Raw genomic sequence first — 15,487 nt, 5'->3', positions numbered from 1 at the left:
GAACGAATAATCGAGAAACGACAAGCAAGCAGGAACAGAAAAATGTTGCTCAAGGTTCTTAGCTTATTGTGTTAACTCTGAATATTTCTGATTTTCTTGGTGTTTCAGCTGTTCAGTTATGCTTTTTTTTTGTTTGTTTTTTTTTCTTCTTCCTCCAATTCTTCCCAGGGAAGTTTGGAAGAGATTCAGGGGATTCTGAACACCACTGAGATCAGCCTTCATCAGCTCACGGCGCTGGTGGACTGTCGCAGCCTGCACATGGTGAGCAGAGGCGACAAGCCGAGACGCCGTCTCGTTGTAGCGCTGCTCCGACCAGGAAACTGATTCGTTCAGGCAGTTTTTACAGCAGCTAACTTGTATAAAGGAACCCATCTTTGATGGCCGAGTTTTCACTCTATTTGCATTTTTGGTGTCCTGTACTTGTTTCTATTCTGCTGTGTTATGAATTCGGCAGTGCTCCCAGATTCATAAGTCCCAGGATGTTACATCCAAAATCATTTGAAGTTAAAACCATTTTTGTACAACTTTCTTGGTATATTCATGTATATTTCACATTTTCATTTCAGGCCACATCAAAAATCATGAATACACTCAAAGGACAGGTGGTAGCAAAATCTATCAATGAAACCACCCATTGAACTGTTAAAATATGAATAAATGGCTAACTCTGCATTTCATGAGTAATTCTTAAAGTTAAATAACATTGAACTTTTGTTCACATTGATGTAATCTGGCAGAATGCAGATAAAAACTGCTTTGATTTGATTGATAAAATAATATTGAGACTTGCTGTAGGGATTTGACTGTGGGCTGAATTTGTCTTGTAGGACTATGTTCAGGGCATGACGGGACTGTGCTACGACGGGCTGGAAGGCCTCATCTACCTCTTGCTCTTCTCCTTCGTGACTGCGCTCATGTTCACCTCCATCGTCTGCAGCACGCCTCACACCTGGCGCGGCAAGCGGTGAGATATCGGCTGCCTTCGTGGAAAGCTCCACAAACGTGGCCGTCCAAAAGCTTTCATGTCCAACTTGTACTCGGAATTGTATATGGAGTGATTAATAATTCAAAAGGAAAACTGATTAATAATTTATGGTTAAAAAAATAAATAAATCTGGCTTTCTCGGAGGGGGGGGGGTTCTTTAAATCTTGTACCAGAATGATCTGAAGACAAAAATCCATCCAGCCCAGAAGACTCCAGCTGCTTTCTCCACCTAATTGTGCCATGTTGGCCGAAATCTATCACAACCCTTCGCTTGATCTTCAGCAAAAAATGTAACATTATTCAGATTTCTTTCTCCCATTAGCAGCAGGATAATGACTGCAGAGTTGTTACTTAGAAAATGGTTCTAGATTCCCCACATAATTAACTGATTATTCCTTATCAAAGGAGGGGGTTTGTTCATCAGTTTTATCTCAGCTGGTGCTTCCTGTCGCAAAGCAAAAAGCTTACGCTTCTACCAGTCTGTTGTTTCCAGTGTTCCCCACTAAGCTTGTTCAGCAGTCGAGTCGTAATGAAGCGTGGAAGCTAATTATTTCAGCACATCTGGAATCGCAGCACAGAGGCAGGTTATGACTGGGATTTACAAGCAGGACCAACATTTCTTTAGGGTTTTGAGCCATAATTATGCTGTTTGGAATCAATTCCCAACATGCATGTGTGATGAAATCCATAGGGAAGTATAATAAATGCAGTGATGATGTCATAAATATGGTATGATGGAAGTCAAGCAGGTGGTGGCCATGAACTCCAGGGGGAGACGTGCACTATTTTTATTTTTCTAGGTTCCAGATTTTTATCTCGGCAGAAGCAAAATATATTTGCTGTGACCATTTTAGTTGAAACAGAATAAACTGCATTGGTATATTTTTACACATGAGGTTTTTATAATGCCTCATCTTGTTTGTTTTTTTGTTTTTGGGGGCGAGGGGGTGGTTTTCAACCTAAAAAGGCTAAAAGTCGCAGGAGGGAAAAAAAACGTGACGGTGTGGCAAGTTTTTTGCTCCATTGTCATCATCGAGGTAGATCAGAGGCACCCCCTGGTGGTCGTTTAAAATTCTTTTTTTTGTTTTTTGCTTTCTGCAGGAGCGATGAGGACAGTGTAGATGAGTCTCTGAGCCCCGGCGGGCGGCAGACCCACGACAGCCTGTACCGGGTCCACATGCCCAGCCTGTACAGCTGTGGCAGCAGCTATGGGAGCGAGACGTCCATTCCTGCCACAGCCCACACCGTCAGCAACGCTCCGGTCACAGAGTACATGTAAGGTCCCACCTGCCTAAAACCATGCAACAAGAGACTGTAACTGAAAGCAGAAGTGGTTGACGATGCATTTGCATGCCATGTTCTTAACTCTGCACATTAAGGGAGATTTCTTTTTTTTTTTTTATTATTATTTCCTCTTGTTGTCAAGAGGAAGTTTATGTGACCCCAGAGAGAAGCTTAGTTCCCCCCATAGTCAGCAGATGCAGCTGTTTATCTCCAGCTGTGACGGTTGTGAAACCCAAAGCTCTCTGAGGCTCCATGCTAATGATACTGGGGGATGGGGATACTTCAGTTTCTAACTTTGTGCAAAACCTTAGTGGAAGCAAAGTTTAATGCCTTTTCTCTTTAAAATCCATATACGAAAATCTACACTACTGACATTTTGTGATGTGAATAACAAGACTTTATTTTTCTGCATAAAGAGAAAATGAAGTCTCCAGGGTAAAACAGCAGTAGTAAACTTGTGGCATAAATATCCATCATGTTAAACTAATACTATGTTGATCTCGATACCAAAGCCATCCACCTGAAATTGGAGAAACGAAAAAAAACGGGACTTTTTTCTGAAACTGATGGAAAAAGCAAGACTGAAACTGGTCAGAGTGACAGCAGCATGGAAGGAGCTGCAGGGATTTCCAAGTACTTGTTTAGTAAAAATCTCCACTATTCTTGTGAACTAAAGATTAGGTTTGCAAAAAATATTTTCTTCAGAAGAAAGATATCCAGGCCTGGCTAATCTCTCCCAAACCTTAGCAGGCTAATGTGTCTGATGAAGCCTACTGTAGTTGCAATGTTTGGGCCACAATTTTAAAATTGAGTGCCACCAAAAGAAGAATTCTAAAACATCTGAGTTTTAAAGCTGTCTTGTTACTGTCAGACAAAACTTTGTAATTGTTTTCTTATGAAAATCAGCTCTAGTGATTGTGTCTGTTGGAGGTTTCATTTTTACATTTCCAGTCAAGCTATCTAAAATAGCAACTTTGATCAAATAGTGTGAATTTACATTTAATTTCCTGAAAAGGTGTATTTTTGGAGATGTAAGGTTTCTACCTGACAGCAGCAATAGTTGAAACAAATTCTGAACTGATGCATTATTGTCTCCTTTTTTACATCACAAAGACCTGCATTTTAAACTGGTTGTTTAGATTTTTGAGGGTTATCTTTTAGATGAGGTTGTGTATTTGATGTGTGTGTGTTTTATTCTGCAGGGCTCAGAACTCCAACTTCCAGAACTCTCGCTGTGAAAACACGCCACTGATCGGACGCGAGTCTCCTCCTCCCTCTGTAAGTTTTTGTTTTCTTTTTTTTTTGTACCAGCAGACTGTTATACATCATTATCCTCCTATATCTTAATAAGTAACAGCAACTGTAGTGACCTTTAAGCAGGTGTGGTGTGTATTTTGCCCCTCAGCCCTTAGGAATCATTCACATCCATCAAACATAAGAGCCATGCTGTTTTTCTGACTGAGCTTCATTAAACAGACCTCTGAGGTTCACTCCTGTGTTCAGGATTGTTTCGGTTCGTTCCCAGTAAAGAGTTTAGGGTTGACCTGAATTATTTAGCCTCCCGACACGCCCCCGGCCTTGGCCCCCTCCTCTAGAAACCCTGCTCTCCCTCGTGTCTGTGTGTCTGCTTGGACCTGGACACTGCTTTGTGCATCTGCTCTGTACTCTCTTCTTGTCGTTCTTTCTCTGCGAACCCATCCAGTTGTATTTGACTGCCGCGGACAGTAACAGCGGTCACTGCTGGCAGTTAAAGCCCTCGGAGAGTTCAAGATCGTTTTGGTAACTTCGTCTGCTTTACTAACAGGTACAGAACATGGCCGCCCGCCCGCCTCCCCACACCTGCTGGCCTGTCCTCCCTCTGTGTCACCTCCCAGAGTTCTGGCTTTGCTGACCCCATTCTAAGGTCCCAGTGGTGGGATTTTAGGGAAACCTCCCCCCTCATGTACCCTGCCCTCTCTTCTCTGCTGTCCTACCTGGTGTCTAATCTGATGTTTGTATCCCCCTCCTGGGCTGCATGTTTGCCTCCCCCACTCCCAAAGCAACAGGAACATGTGAAGCTGCAACTCTTCCCTGAGTCACTGTGGCGTATGAATCAGTGGTGAAATTATAAATCTCTTCCAGCATTTTTATGCTGGAAGTATTTTCTTGAGTACTTTTATCGAGGGCCAAAAATGCTCCAATTCAATAACTAAATGATTGCTTGGGCCTAAGAAATCAATAAAAAAAATAATGCATTTATGTTTATTTTGGTATTCTGGTCAATTAGTATTAGATAACTCAAAGTGGAAATCATCACTTAAGGTTTAAATAATGTTAAAATCATGCTGTATTTCATTGTTTAATTATTTTTGCATTTTTCCTGTGCCATGGCCCATCATGAATTGATTGTGGCTCATTGAATATTTTCTATTTTATTATGCAGATCAGTCACTGTTTTCCCTGTTGAGTCACTTAAATCTGTGAGGAAAAACTGTTGCAAACCAGAAGTATGAAATACTGAATAATATATTTTTTAAAAACATAATGATTTCACATTTAAATTTTTTTTATCGGCTATATAAATTGTTCGAATATTTAAATACATAAAATATAAGTACTCATTAACTTATTGTGTATTTTCAGTTTATATCGCAATATAAATGTCTAACAAAATTTTTTCTTTATCTAATTGTTGCACTTTTGGTCCTCAACATGAATGACTTTATAATTAGTTTATTTTGTTTAAATAATGCATGGGTGAAAGCATAAGGTCACATTTAATTCAGCAAAAACCTTTTTTTTTTTTTTTTTGGTCTGACTTTTTTTAACTATTAATGAACTTAGCATTAGCTGCAGGCAGAGAGTGGAGGCAGAGGAAGGACTCTTTCTCTCTAATATAGAGAGAAACATCCACACAAACAGAGAAGTGTTTCTCCATCTTGTTTTGTCTTTTGTCATCCCTCTCCTCTTCTCATCCTCGCCACATGAAGCCCTGGTGACAATGTGGACATTTTCAAAATAAAAGCTTTTTATTGGAGGCATTTGAATGCAGCCAGTAGTTTTACACTAAGGACCGTTGCAGCTATTCTCTTGATCTCATGGAAAAAATTACAAGTCCAGCATGTCAGAGATCTAGACAAAACCAGAACTTTGAATATCTGTTCTTGAATATCTGGCTGGAGTGCCACTATAACAACAATGTGTGTAAGATTCTACCATTCTCTTTCCTGTAGTATAAGTAATAAAAACATGCAGACCATGAAGTTGTAGCAACTTCATGGTCTGCATTACACGCTTAAGTTGATATTGAAAAGAGGAAGTTCTGGTGTGTTCTTTTTTCTTTTTTTTTATCATGGCATAAAATACATCTAAACCTAAATGCATCCAAGATGGCCGTCTCCACAGGAGTGAAATGCAGCCCCTGTCATGCTCGTTTTCCTCGCATCCGTACATGCATGGATCCGTTCCACCTGTATATAAATGTCTGACTCTGTCGGTCTACACACAGCAGGAAGAAAAACGATTCAAACTACAGCAGGGTTATATTGACTGTTCCTTTTATTTGTCTCCTGTAAATTTTTCTGTGATTTTGATTTTCCTATAGAAAGATAGTCTGTGCAGGATTTTCTCTTTTTAGTGTTTTGTTGTTTTTCCTTTTGCCTTTGTATTTTTTGTAGTTCTTTACAGTAATCTATTCAAGATTTAGTGAAATTCATGCATCTTTTTCATTCATAAGAACTCCAAAAATCTCTTTCTGTCTATAAAAACAGTGTGTTGCTGTTGGATGAGAAAATCCTACATTAGATTTAGTAGTTTCTTTTTTTTTTTTGAGACCAGACAGATTTTTTTTAACCTTTTTCTATATATGTATGTATAAAGAATAAAACAATGACCTATTTTTGTCTGGTTCTGTTTACAGTACACCTCCAGCATGCGGGCAAAGTACCTGGCCAACAGTCGGCCCAATCCCAACAGTCGACCCGATCCCAACAGTCGACCCGATCCCAACAGTCGACCCGATCCCAACAGTCGACCCGATCACAACAGTCGACCCGATCCCAACAACTCTCCTGCTCATTGAGTCTCTCCGCTCTCCACCAGTCTGCAGCGCTGCACATCTCTGAAGCCTCTCCTCAACTCTCCCATTTCTTCTGCTTCCTGCCTGTTTTCTCTGTATCAGTTTATTTGAACCAAACATGCTTTCTCCTGCTTGGCTGAAGCACAACCAGAGGACATGCATCAGATTGCAAACTGTGAGTCAGAAGTACAGATATACACTCCATTGTTCGTTGTTTATCTTTCCACGGATCATTAAGGGTGCTGCGACCGAACTCCTGAGCTGATCCGATGGACTTGAAAGATTTTTTTTTTTTTAGCTATAATTCATGATGATATCAAACTTGGCGGTTAAAGTACTGTAACAATACTCTGTGTTTACTCTGGAATCTGTAGATGTGGTCTTTCACACTCAGCTTAGATCTACTTGTTCCATTGATTAGATTAACTTTAGCTTGTTAAGACTCTACTGTTCTTGGAGCTTGAATCGTACTGTACTTGTGGCACGTCCAACACACACTAACACACTTGGCTTATAGTGGCATTCTGTCTTAAATCTGTTGTCTGGGACCAGTTTTCCTGTGGTATTGCATGTTTGACCACAGTCTTGTTTCTTTCTTCTTATTGGTTGACTTAAAAAAAAAAAAAAAAAAATTACACTGAGCCCCGTTTTCACAGCAGTAGTTGCTCAACTTGTGAAGCTCTGACCTGACACATGTTTTATTTGGTTGAAAGAAACTAACAAGTTGGAATTTATTTTTCCAGCAGATGACTGTGAAAAAGATAAGTGTGTGGTTGCTTTAAGGGTTTAAGGATGAGTTTCAGTTCCCTGTAGCTTCTTAACTGCCTGTAATGCTCTGTGTGGTTCAAACTGCTCACACACGCACACAAAAAAAAAAATGCAGCAGTAATCATCCCAGTAGGAGTTTCGACTTGATAAAAATGGCTTTTTCTCTAGAGGCTTTTCTGGAGAAATGTAATGCATTTGCAATGCGGTGCCTCAAATGTGTTTTAGCATTTATATAACACTCAGAGAAAGTAGTGGGTGCTGTGAAAGGATTGTGAAATCTTCAACTTTTTGTGAAAAAAAAATAAATAAATAAAAAATTGAAATTCTTTTTATGAAAATCTGTTGCAGCATGACGAACCTTCAAATGTGGAGTGAGTTGTTTTGCGTTTCAGCTGCCTCTGCTTGCTTCTTAAGATGTGATCTGTTGTAAGAAGTGATGTTGAGACTGTGCCAACAACTTAAGCACAAATATTTTAGTATCTCAGTAACTTTTTAGATGTTTTTATTTTTTCAACCAAAGGCTCCCGAGTGGCTGTGAAACAAAAAATGAGCCTGAATTTTTCAAAACTGTTTTTTTTTTTTTCTTTGATAATTCACTGATGCAGTCTGGGTTTTGTTTTCTTTTTTGTAGTAGTAGTAGTAGTATCCATCTTTTTGTAATGTACAGGTAAAGATGATTACAAAACATTTCCGACTCTGAAATCTTTATTTTTTTTCTTTCTTTAGAGGGCCTGTGATTCATTTTAAGGCATTCCTTTATTTTACTTTTTAAAGAATTAATGTAAATATTGAATAGATTTGTCTTTTTTTTTTGTTCTTCTTTTGTGTAATAGACCTGTTTTTATACATAATTTTGTAATGTGTTCTTGTAAAGGCTGTGGTCATGTTGAAGCTTGAATGCTGTGTTTTGAAATTAAAGGAACTTTAACTGAAGTGCAGAGGCTGTCGGGGTCGTTAATGCGAACAAATCTTGACACAGAACAAACACCAGGGAGCAGCAAAGCGTCACTGCTCAGATCTTGTGCAACAGACGAACCTTTTTGTGCTTTTTCCAACTTAAAAAAACACATTTAAAGTTAAAGCTTGGGAGCCCTGAAAGTTAAAAAAGCATTTTCATTCGTTTTCTTTTACTCCCCTTAGACAAATAGAACTGTCAGAGAATTAAAAAAAGAAACATTTTGTATTATGACAGCTGCAGGCTCATGTTCTGAATTTTCCGCTTCCTTCTGATTCAACATTGTACAATTTTGTTGCTAACTTTCTGTGAAGCTGCATTCTTAACTAATACATCAAATCAAATTTAGCCACCAAAGTGTCTGCAGTAAAAAAAAAAAAATTGACAAAGGAATAAATAAAAACAGAAGTTAGTCCAATTATTTGACGGTCTGTTATCTATCCTGGATTAAAGTCCTGACCTTGGTTCTCCTGCCACAATTCAAAAACATAACATAAGTTAATTGGTTCATTTAAATTTCCTTTAGATATCACTGGGAATAAACAGTGGATGGACAATGTCATGGCTACAATCACAGAAACAATATATACTATTACTTTAGAGGTTTTAACATAGGCTGTGATGAATATAATCTAAAAAACCAAAAAATCTTTGTTTGTGAACAAAACAGATTTCCAACTAAAGCTTAATAATGGCCGTAAGTGTGTTACAAAAATGCAGAGTGCATACTACTCACAGGGATTATAACAAGGCTACTAAAGTTATATATACATCTGTTTGTTCACGTTGGATCTAAATGAGTGTAGGTATTTCTTATGCAGTGGTGCAGATGGAAAAAGCCAGACTTGTGTGTCTGACCTCGCCTCATCGACAGCAGGCGGGGAGGTCAGTGTCAGCGCCAGGCCACCAGTCTGGTTTTGTCACTTCCTTTGTGGCCCCAGCCAGCTGCTGTCCTCCAAAAACATACTTTCCAACTTTGAGGGTTGGAACAGAAAAATAGCTTTCAACCTCACTTGTGCTCAGCTAAAAGTAGCTATTACTCATATTTTGAATTAAAAAAAAAAAAGCCTGTAGAGCCTCCTCAGGCATTTAAAGCATCAGACACTGATAGACTGATGAGAGCATCTCCTGATCGCCTGCTGCTTGTTGTGGAAAAACTGAAGATCAAACAAAGCATAATGGAGGCAGGGAAGTTTTTACAGCCTGTTCAAAAACTCAGAGAACTGAACATGCAAATGAAATTTCACACGGCCCCACTGTTGAGGAAATTGAATTACCCTGCTTGTTGCTGAACTGGAGGAATGCATTACTAATGCTTTGAGGTGAAGAGCTGAATGGAGAAGAGGAGGAGGAGAAAGAAGGGGAGGGAGGGAGGAAGCACCCCCCCCCTCCCCACACACACATGGACACTTCCTGAGTTGGACTGGGCTCTCTGCCAAGCTGTCGGACCATGGCTCTCCTTCTTCTCAGTGTTGAGCAGCTGCAAGGCAGCAAATCAAGTAACACAAGTGAGATAACCCCCCCCACACACACACACACACACCCGTTTTCCCCCACATCAAGGCAATTCAACACTTCCATTTAAAAAAAAAAAACAAAAAAAGAAAAGGCTTCGCTTTTATCAGACCCAAACACAAGGGAGACGGACGTCACCTCCGCCTGAGTCCTCTCTGACGGACCTCATGTCTAAAAGCCATTCTTCTGTCAAACAATAACGCTGTGACGATGTATCAGAGGACCAACTGTTTAAACGTGCGGCTTTTCCACGTGTTTGGGGAAAAACTGAAAATGTCTACGTTGTTGATCTTTTCTTGCAAAAGGTTCCATAAATATTTAGTGCCCCTGACTTTCTGACTGCATGTAGTTTCAGCTTATGTCAAAACATCAAGTAAAACATGAGTCTTGGTCATATTGTTCCCATTTTCCTCTCATACCTCAACTTACTGTCATCACAGTGAAGATAAAGCAGCAAACTACAAAGGCACCTCTTTATTTCTTCTTCAGATGGAGACAAAAAAAAAAAAGAAACAAACTGCCTGGGGGCCTATTGTGTCAAATTGTAAACAGCTGCCATGCTTGGGAAGGATGTACTTACTGTACAACATTGAGGAAAGCACATACACCACATATAACATTATTACACAATATACTGTCATGATTAGGTTTATAATCCTCATGAATGAATGAATGAATGAATGAATGGAGTGACAGTGATTTAATATGATATTCTGATCATTGTAGTAAAAATCAACACTAATGCAGACAGTGAAAAACTGGATTGAACATAGAAAATGGGTCTGCAAACCTACCCTATTCTCTCCAACTCTCTGAGATTCGTCAACAGCCTCAGGGTCTTGTATTCGGCCCATTGTTGTTTATCGTGTACATGTTGTTCCTGGGGTCAATCTTTGACAAACATAATCGTCCGTATCATTACTTTGCCAACACTGAGGCCTAATTCTTGCCGGGTAATCTGTACAGCCGTGACCTCCTGACACCACAGCAAAGCTTTCTTTACAAAATTATGACCTGAATGAAGTTAAATCTTCCAAGTTTTATTGAAAATAAAACAAATGTGGTATGGGAATTAGTGCCGTTATAAAATCCATTTCTTTCCAGCTAACTATTGTGAAACGAAAATCTTCCCGTCTTTCTTGAGAACTTTGCTTTACTAACCTACCATCTGGACTATTTTCAATCAGATCCGGCAGCCCTACAACATTTAGAACCTGTCAAGAACACCGTCACTCATCTATCTGGTTCTTATATCCCACTACGGATTTTAAATAATCTGTATCTTTCTCATTTACGCCGTTGAGGGCTCTCTCCTCAGTCAGCTCCATGATCCAAACTGAAATGTTGGGCCAATCGAGAATTGGCTTTTGGTTGCACCAAAAATTGTGAGCTACCTTAACTCCGAATATCCATGCTGCTCAGACCGTCATCTTAATTGCAGCGTCCCTCAAAGACACTTCTCTTTTCCTTCCCCTTGAATTTATAGAATATGCTGCTCTAAATAGGTTTCTTGGATGTTTTTCTAATTTAGTTAGTTTCATACTTATTTATTGTGTTTTACATAAAACAAGAGCGTAGCTTTCACGAGAAAGCTACGCCGCTTTCTCGTGAAAAAGAAATCAGTGCGGATGATTTAGTTAACTGATCTATCAAAAACTGATCTGCTTGTCCTGAACCTGTTTTCGTGGCATAAACTGAAACCCTACATATTCAAGACAAGCGGTCCTCCGCATTTTTCAGGTCCTCAACTCAAGTGCTGCTTATGAAGTTCAAGTCTCTCTTCTTGTGGAGATATGTGATACCCCGGATTATGGGTAAACTCCTACTTGGTGGGTCTTTGTAGCACATGCTGAGAGGGATTAAGGCCTCTGCCAGTTGTTGTGAGATCAGTCCAGCGGGGCTTGTCCCGCCAGCTCTAATCCTGCAGACAATGCAGGCTGTTAATTGGAGACTGACTGATATAGCCAGAGAGAGTCATGAAAACAATGTGCAACTGGCCAGCGTCTCTGTAATCCCCTGCACCCTGTCCCTCAGAAGCATCCATCCACATGTATGCTTCGCCACATCCCCTCCACCGCCTCCCCCTCACCCCCAAAAAAATGGGGCTTTCCATTTTCCTCTCAGCAGTTAGAGCCGCTCTTCTATTGTGAGTCAAACAAATGCAAGGCGTGTGGCTTTATAGAGATGTGAAATTTCACAATTCCCACTCAGAGATCTGATAGGAGGTGTAAAAAAGCACACAGAGGTGTTTGTGTTTTAAACGGGTCACAATGCAGAGTGTTAACAGGCTTGCTTGGGTTTCCTGCTGTTGCGACTGAATGCAGAGATATAAAACGAAAAAGAAAAAGAAAAAAAAAGTATTTAAAATGTACACCAACTCTGGTCGGAGAGCTTCTTCTACAGACATCAAAAAATAATTTACAGCCCTGAAATGATTAGCGACGCTAACATTCAGTTGTTTTGTAACTTTCAGCTGTTTTTACAACTGTAATCTGAGTCAATCCTTATTGAATTTCACGCCTTTGTGGTTGTATTTGAGCTTCAGCAGTCACTTGTGATATATGCTTAAATGTACTTGAGAAGTCAGTTTGTTTTCCACAACATGTTGTTTTTACTCTTACGTTTAATGGAGACACGGGCTGATGTAACGGAGCTGTAAAGAACATGTTATGGCCATCACCTCCCGAGTTCAAACCTGCATTCCTCTGGTTTACTGATTAAAGTGTTTGACGTGAGCATCTAAAATCAGTCATAAAACCTAACTGCTCTCTCAGCCTGTCAGTTGCAACATAAACGACTCGTGTTTTGTGTTTAGTGTCTGGCCCATGTCCTCAGAGGAGACGCGTCTCCCAAAAGCGTGAGTCTTAATGTAAGCGAGGCAGGTCAATGCAGGCTTTCTTTGTGTGTTGTAAACATGGCATTCATGGTAGAGGCTCCTTTATCTGCGAAAAGAAATCAGCCGTAACACCGCCGCCTCAGCCTCAGCTCACTGGCAGGCAGGTGGCCGGATCAGCGGCGGCCGTCTGCAGTTGGATTTTTATGAGCTGCACATCTGTCGCCACATCCAGGATATGCAAAACAGCATTCCAGGGGATCCTTCCACTGCTTTGGATCTGTCATTATTTGGTTTCAGTTAAACCGCCGATTTACAGTTTTAATGAGTAATATCTCATTATGTTAATTTTCATTCAAGTTTGAGGCATTTTGATGGTCAGACTTTTGGTAGCTGCTCGAAACATGTTCAACTGTTCAACTGCCATGTCAGTCAAATATGTTTCAACTGACATTAAATGTTTGCACATTCAAGGGTCAAAGGTTTTTTGTGCAGCAAATAAAATGAGAACATTTTGAAACCATTTTTGAAACATTTTTCACATATCTCACGCAATTTACCTGGAAAACAAAGAATTAGTGTGAAAATATGGTCCCTCCTAAGTCACATTCAATAAACTGTAAAATCATATTTCCTCATATTTCTGTGGTGGTTTCATATAATCAAATTATACATTTTGTGTTTCCATTACCTGAAAGCAGAAAATCTATGACAGTTAAAAATAAAGGCTTGAAAGCATCAGTCTGTGTAACTGAGCGATAAAATGTGTTTCTTGGTGAAACGAAATTAATGTATTTTTCAATAATATCCTAATTTTGTGTATATAAAGATGTAGTAATCTGTTAGCGTACGGGTGTAGACCATAAACTAATAGTTTGTTGAAGCACTTTTTCATTCTACTTTAGCATTACTACTATTAGCATTAATTTGCTAATAGTCCATCGGCTTCCTTCATCATTTGCCCACTCTGCCTGGTAAATATTTTCCAAATCTAGCGGATCTTGAGAAATCTTCTTGTCCTCAGCTCTGCTCTATTTAATCATGGACTCCGGATGAGCCATTCCAAAGATGTCATTTCTTTTCCTTGAAGGTATTCTGCAGTTATTCAAATGGAAACCCCTCTGCGTTTAAACCTTTCCATCTTATTGTACTCTGCTCCTGACTGATACCTTTATACAATGAGATCATTTTGATCCTTTGGGAGCTGTCTCAAGACTACAGATGCAGCTAATGGACACAAATAAGCAAATTTGAAGAAAACCCTCACTTCTAAAGCCAAAGCTTATTTCAGTGTAAACAGATTCACTGTAGCTGATGTTTAGCTGGAGACTAAATATTTGAAAGCAGATTAAAAGATGCATAAAACAAAGTATTTATCTAAGGGTGCACACTCTTATTTAAGCCGCTTATTGCACCTCATCACTTTTTTTTTACATTATCAAGGAGAAATATCACATTAGTTAATTCACGATTAAATTCTAATCAGTTTATTAAGTGCAGATTCACAATAAACGTAAGTAAGTACAACTTTCACAGGTCAAAATCAGCAAACGTTTTTACAAAATAAACAAAGCATTCCAAAATTATCCCCTTTTGCGCAACATAAACAGCAATTTCACATGAGTGCGTGTACATCTTTGAGATCCACTGCATAACGGGTACAAATTAGCCAATCATAAATCATTTCCAGTGAGTGGCTCCTCTCTCTCAGTCCTCTGTCCAAACTGTGAGGAGGAAAAACGTGGCCTGAGCTCGGCGTACAGACTGAAAATGCTAATAGCTCACGCTTAAAAGCTCAGTCAGGCAGGATTGCTCCGCAGCTGGTATGGAAACAGCCTTAATTGCAATAGCAAACAACACTGCAGGGAAGATAAACAGTGGAAAACCACCAAAGGACAATAATCATGTAACGGCTGTTATGCATTCAAAAGCTGCTCGCAGATGTTTGTGTATTTGACAGATTATTGATGTCGAGGGATCACCAATCGGTCCAAAGCTGTCACATATCTTATTTTCCTGTTTTGTAGCAACCTAAGATGAATAAAACTATATGAAATGTTGTTTAGAATGGGAGATTATGGAGATTAGAGGTAGATTAGACCAAGACATGCATGTTTTGTTGTTGATATAAAAACTCGTCTCTTTTGTAAGCAAATATCACACTGTTTTTTATCTGATTACTGTTTTTACATTCAAAGACTGTCATACCTAAGCCACATGCTGTGTTTCCCAGGGTTTCTGTGCCAGAGGGCAAATCTCTCTCTTCCTTCTGTTTGTAAAACACATTTGTCTCTGAAACAAACCGTAAAAGATGCCTTGATTTCTTCTTTTTTTTTTCTTTTGCAAATTCGATACGCCGATGAGGCAAACTTTTTTTTTGTTCGCATTTATACAAAACTTTCTATGAGTCAACATGTTGAAAAAACTGTNCAGCAGTAGTTGCTCAACTTGTGAAGCTCTGACCTGACACATGTTTTATTTGGTTGAAAGAAACTAACAAGTTGGAATTTATTTTTCCAGCAGATGACTGTGAAAAAGATAAGTGTGTGGTTGCTTTAAGGGTTTAAGGATGAGTTTCAGTTCCCTGTAGCTTCTTAACTGCCTGTAATGCTCTGTGTGGTTCAAACTGCTCACACACGCACACAAAAAAAAAAATGCAGCAGTAATCATCCCAGTAGGAGTTTCGACTTGATAAAAATGGCTTTTTCTCTAGAGGCTTTTCTGGAGAAATGTAATGCATTTGCAATGCGGTGCCTCAAATGTGTTTTAGCATTTATATAACACTCAGAGAAAGTAGTGGGTGCTGTGAAAGGATTGTGAAATCTTCAACTTTTTGTGAAAAAAAAATAAATAAATAAAAAATTGAAATTCTTTTTATGAAAATCTGTTGCAGCATGACGAACCTTCAAATGTGGAGTGAGTTGTTTTGCGTTTCAGCTGCCTCTGCTTGCTTCTTAAGATGTGATCTGTTGTAAGAAGTGATGTTGAGACTGTGCCAACAACTTAAGCACAAATATTTTAGTATCTCAGTAACTTTTTAGATGTTTTTATTTTTTCAACCAAAGGCTCCCGAGTGGCTGTGAAACAAAA

The 15,487-nt window shown here is 39.3% G+C and overlaps 1 protein-coding gene and 2 long non-coding RNA genes across 4 annotated transcripts in view; 1 reads left to right on the top strand and 2 right to left on the bottom strand.

Moving 5' to 3' along the window:
- The window catches only part of LOC107836877 (uncharacterized), a 10,538-nt gene extending 9,717 nt beyond the window's left edge, over positions 1-821 (bottom strand). Inside the window, exon 1 of the long non-coding RNA XR_001662856.1 lies at positions 703-821. This is a non-coding gene — a long non-coding RNA (uncharacterized LOC107836877). The remainder of the gene's footprint in view (positions 1-702) is intronic.
- Positions 1-6,952, top strand: part of LOC103142246 (protein tweety homolog 3) — a 21,102-nt gene extending 14,150 nt beyond the window's left edge. Inside the window, exons 10-15 of one of the 2 annotated variants that reach the window (XM_007558199.2) lie at positions 169-261; positions 828-964; positions 2,087-2,260; positions 3,472-3,547; positions 3,972-4,073; positions 6,168-6,277. In XM_007558199.2, coding sequence (XP_007558261.1) covers positions 169-261; positions 828-964; positions 2,087-2,260; positions 3,472-3,547; positions 3,972-4,052 — 561 coding nt within the window. In that variant the 3' untranslated portion in view covers positions 4,053-4,073; positions 6,168-6,277. Of the gene's footprint in view, positions 1-168; positions 262-827; positions 965-2,086; positions 2,261-3,471; positions 3,548-3,971; positions 4,074-6,167 lie in introns of both variants that reach the window. The other variant, XM_007558198.2, reaches the window with a different exon arrangement.
- On the bottom strand, positions 6,624-15,487 carry LOC107836876 (uncharacterized). Its single transcript, XR_001662855.1, has 2 exons — positions 14,846-15,487; positions 6,624-6,996 (listed from the first exon to the last, which is right to left on the bottom strand). It is a non-coding gene; the product is annotated as an uncharacterized LOC107836876 (long non-coding RNA).

This window comes from Poecilia formosa, unplaced genomic scaffold (genome assembly GCF_000485575.1).
Source record: "Poecilia formosa unplaced genomic scaffold, Poecilia_formosa-5.1.2 Scaffold94, whole genome shotgun sequence".
NCBI classification, from domain to species: Eukaryota; Metazoa; Chordata; class Actinopteri; order Cyprinodontiformes; family Poeciliidae; genus Poecilia; species Poecilia formosa.
This window is presented reverse-complemented; position numbering and strand designations above follow the sequence as displayed.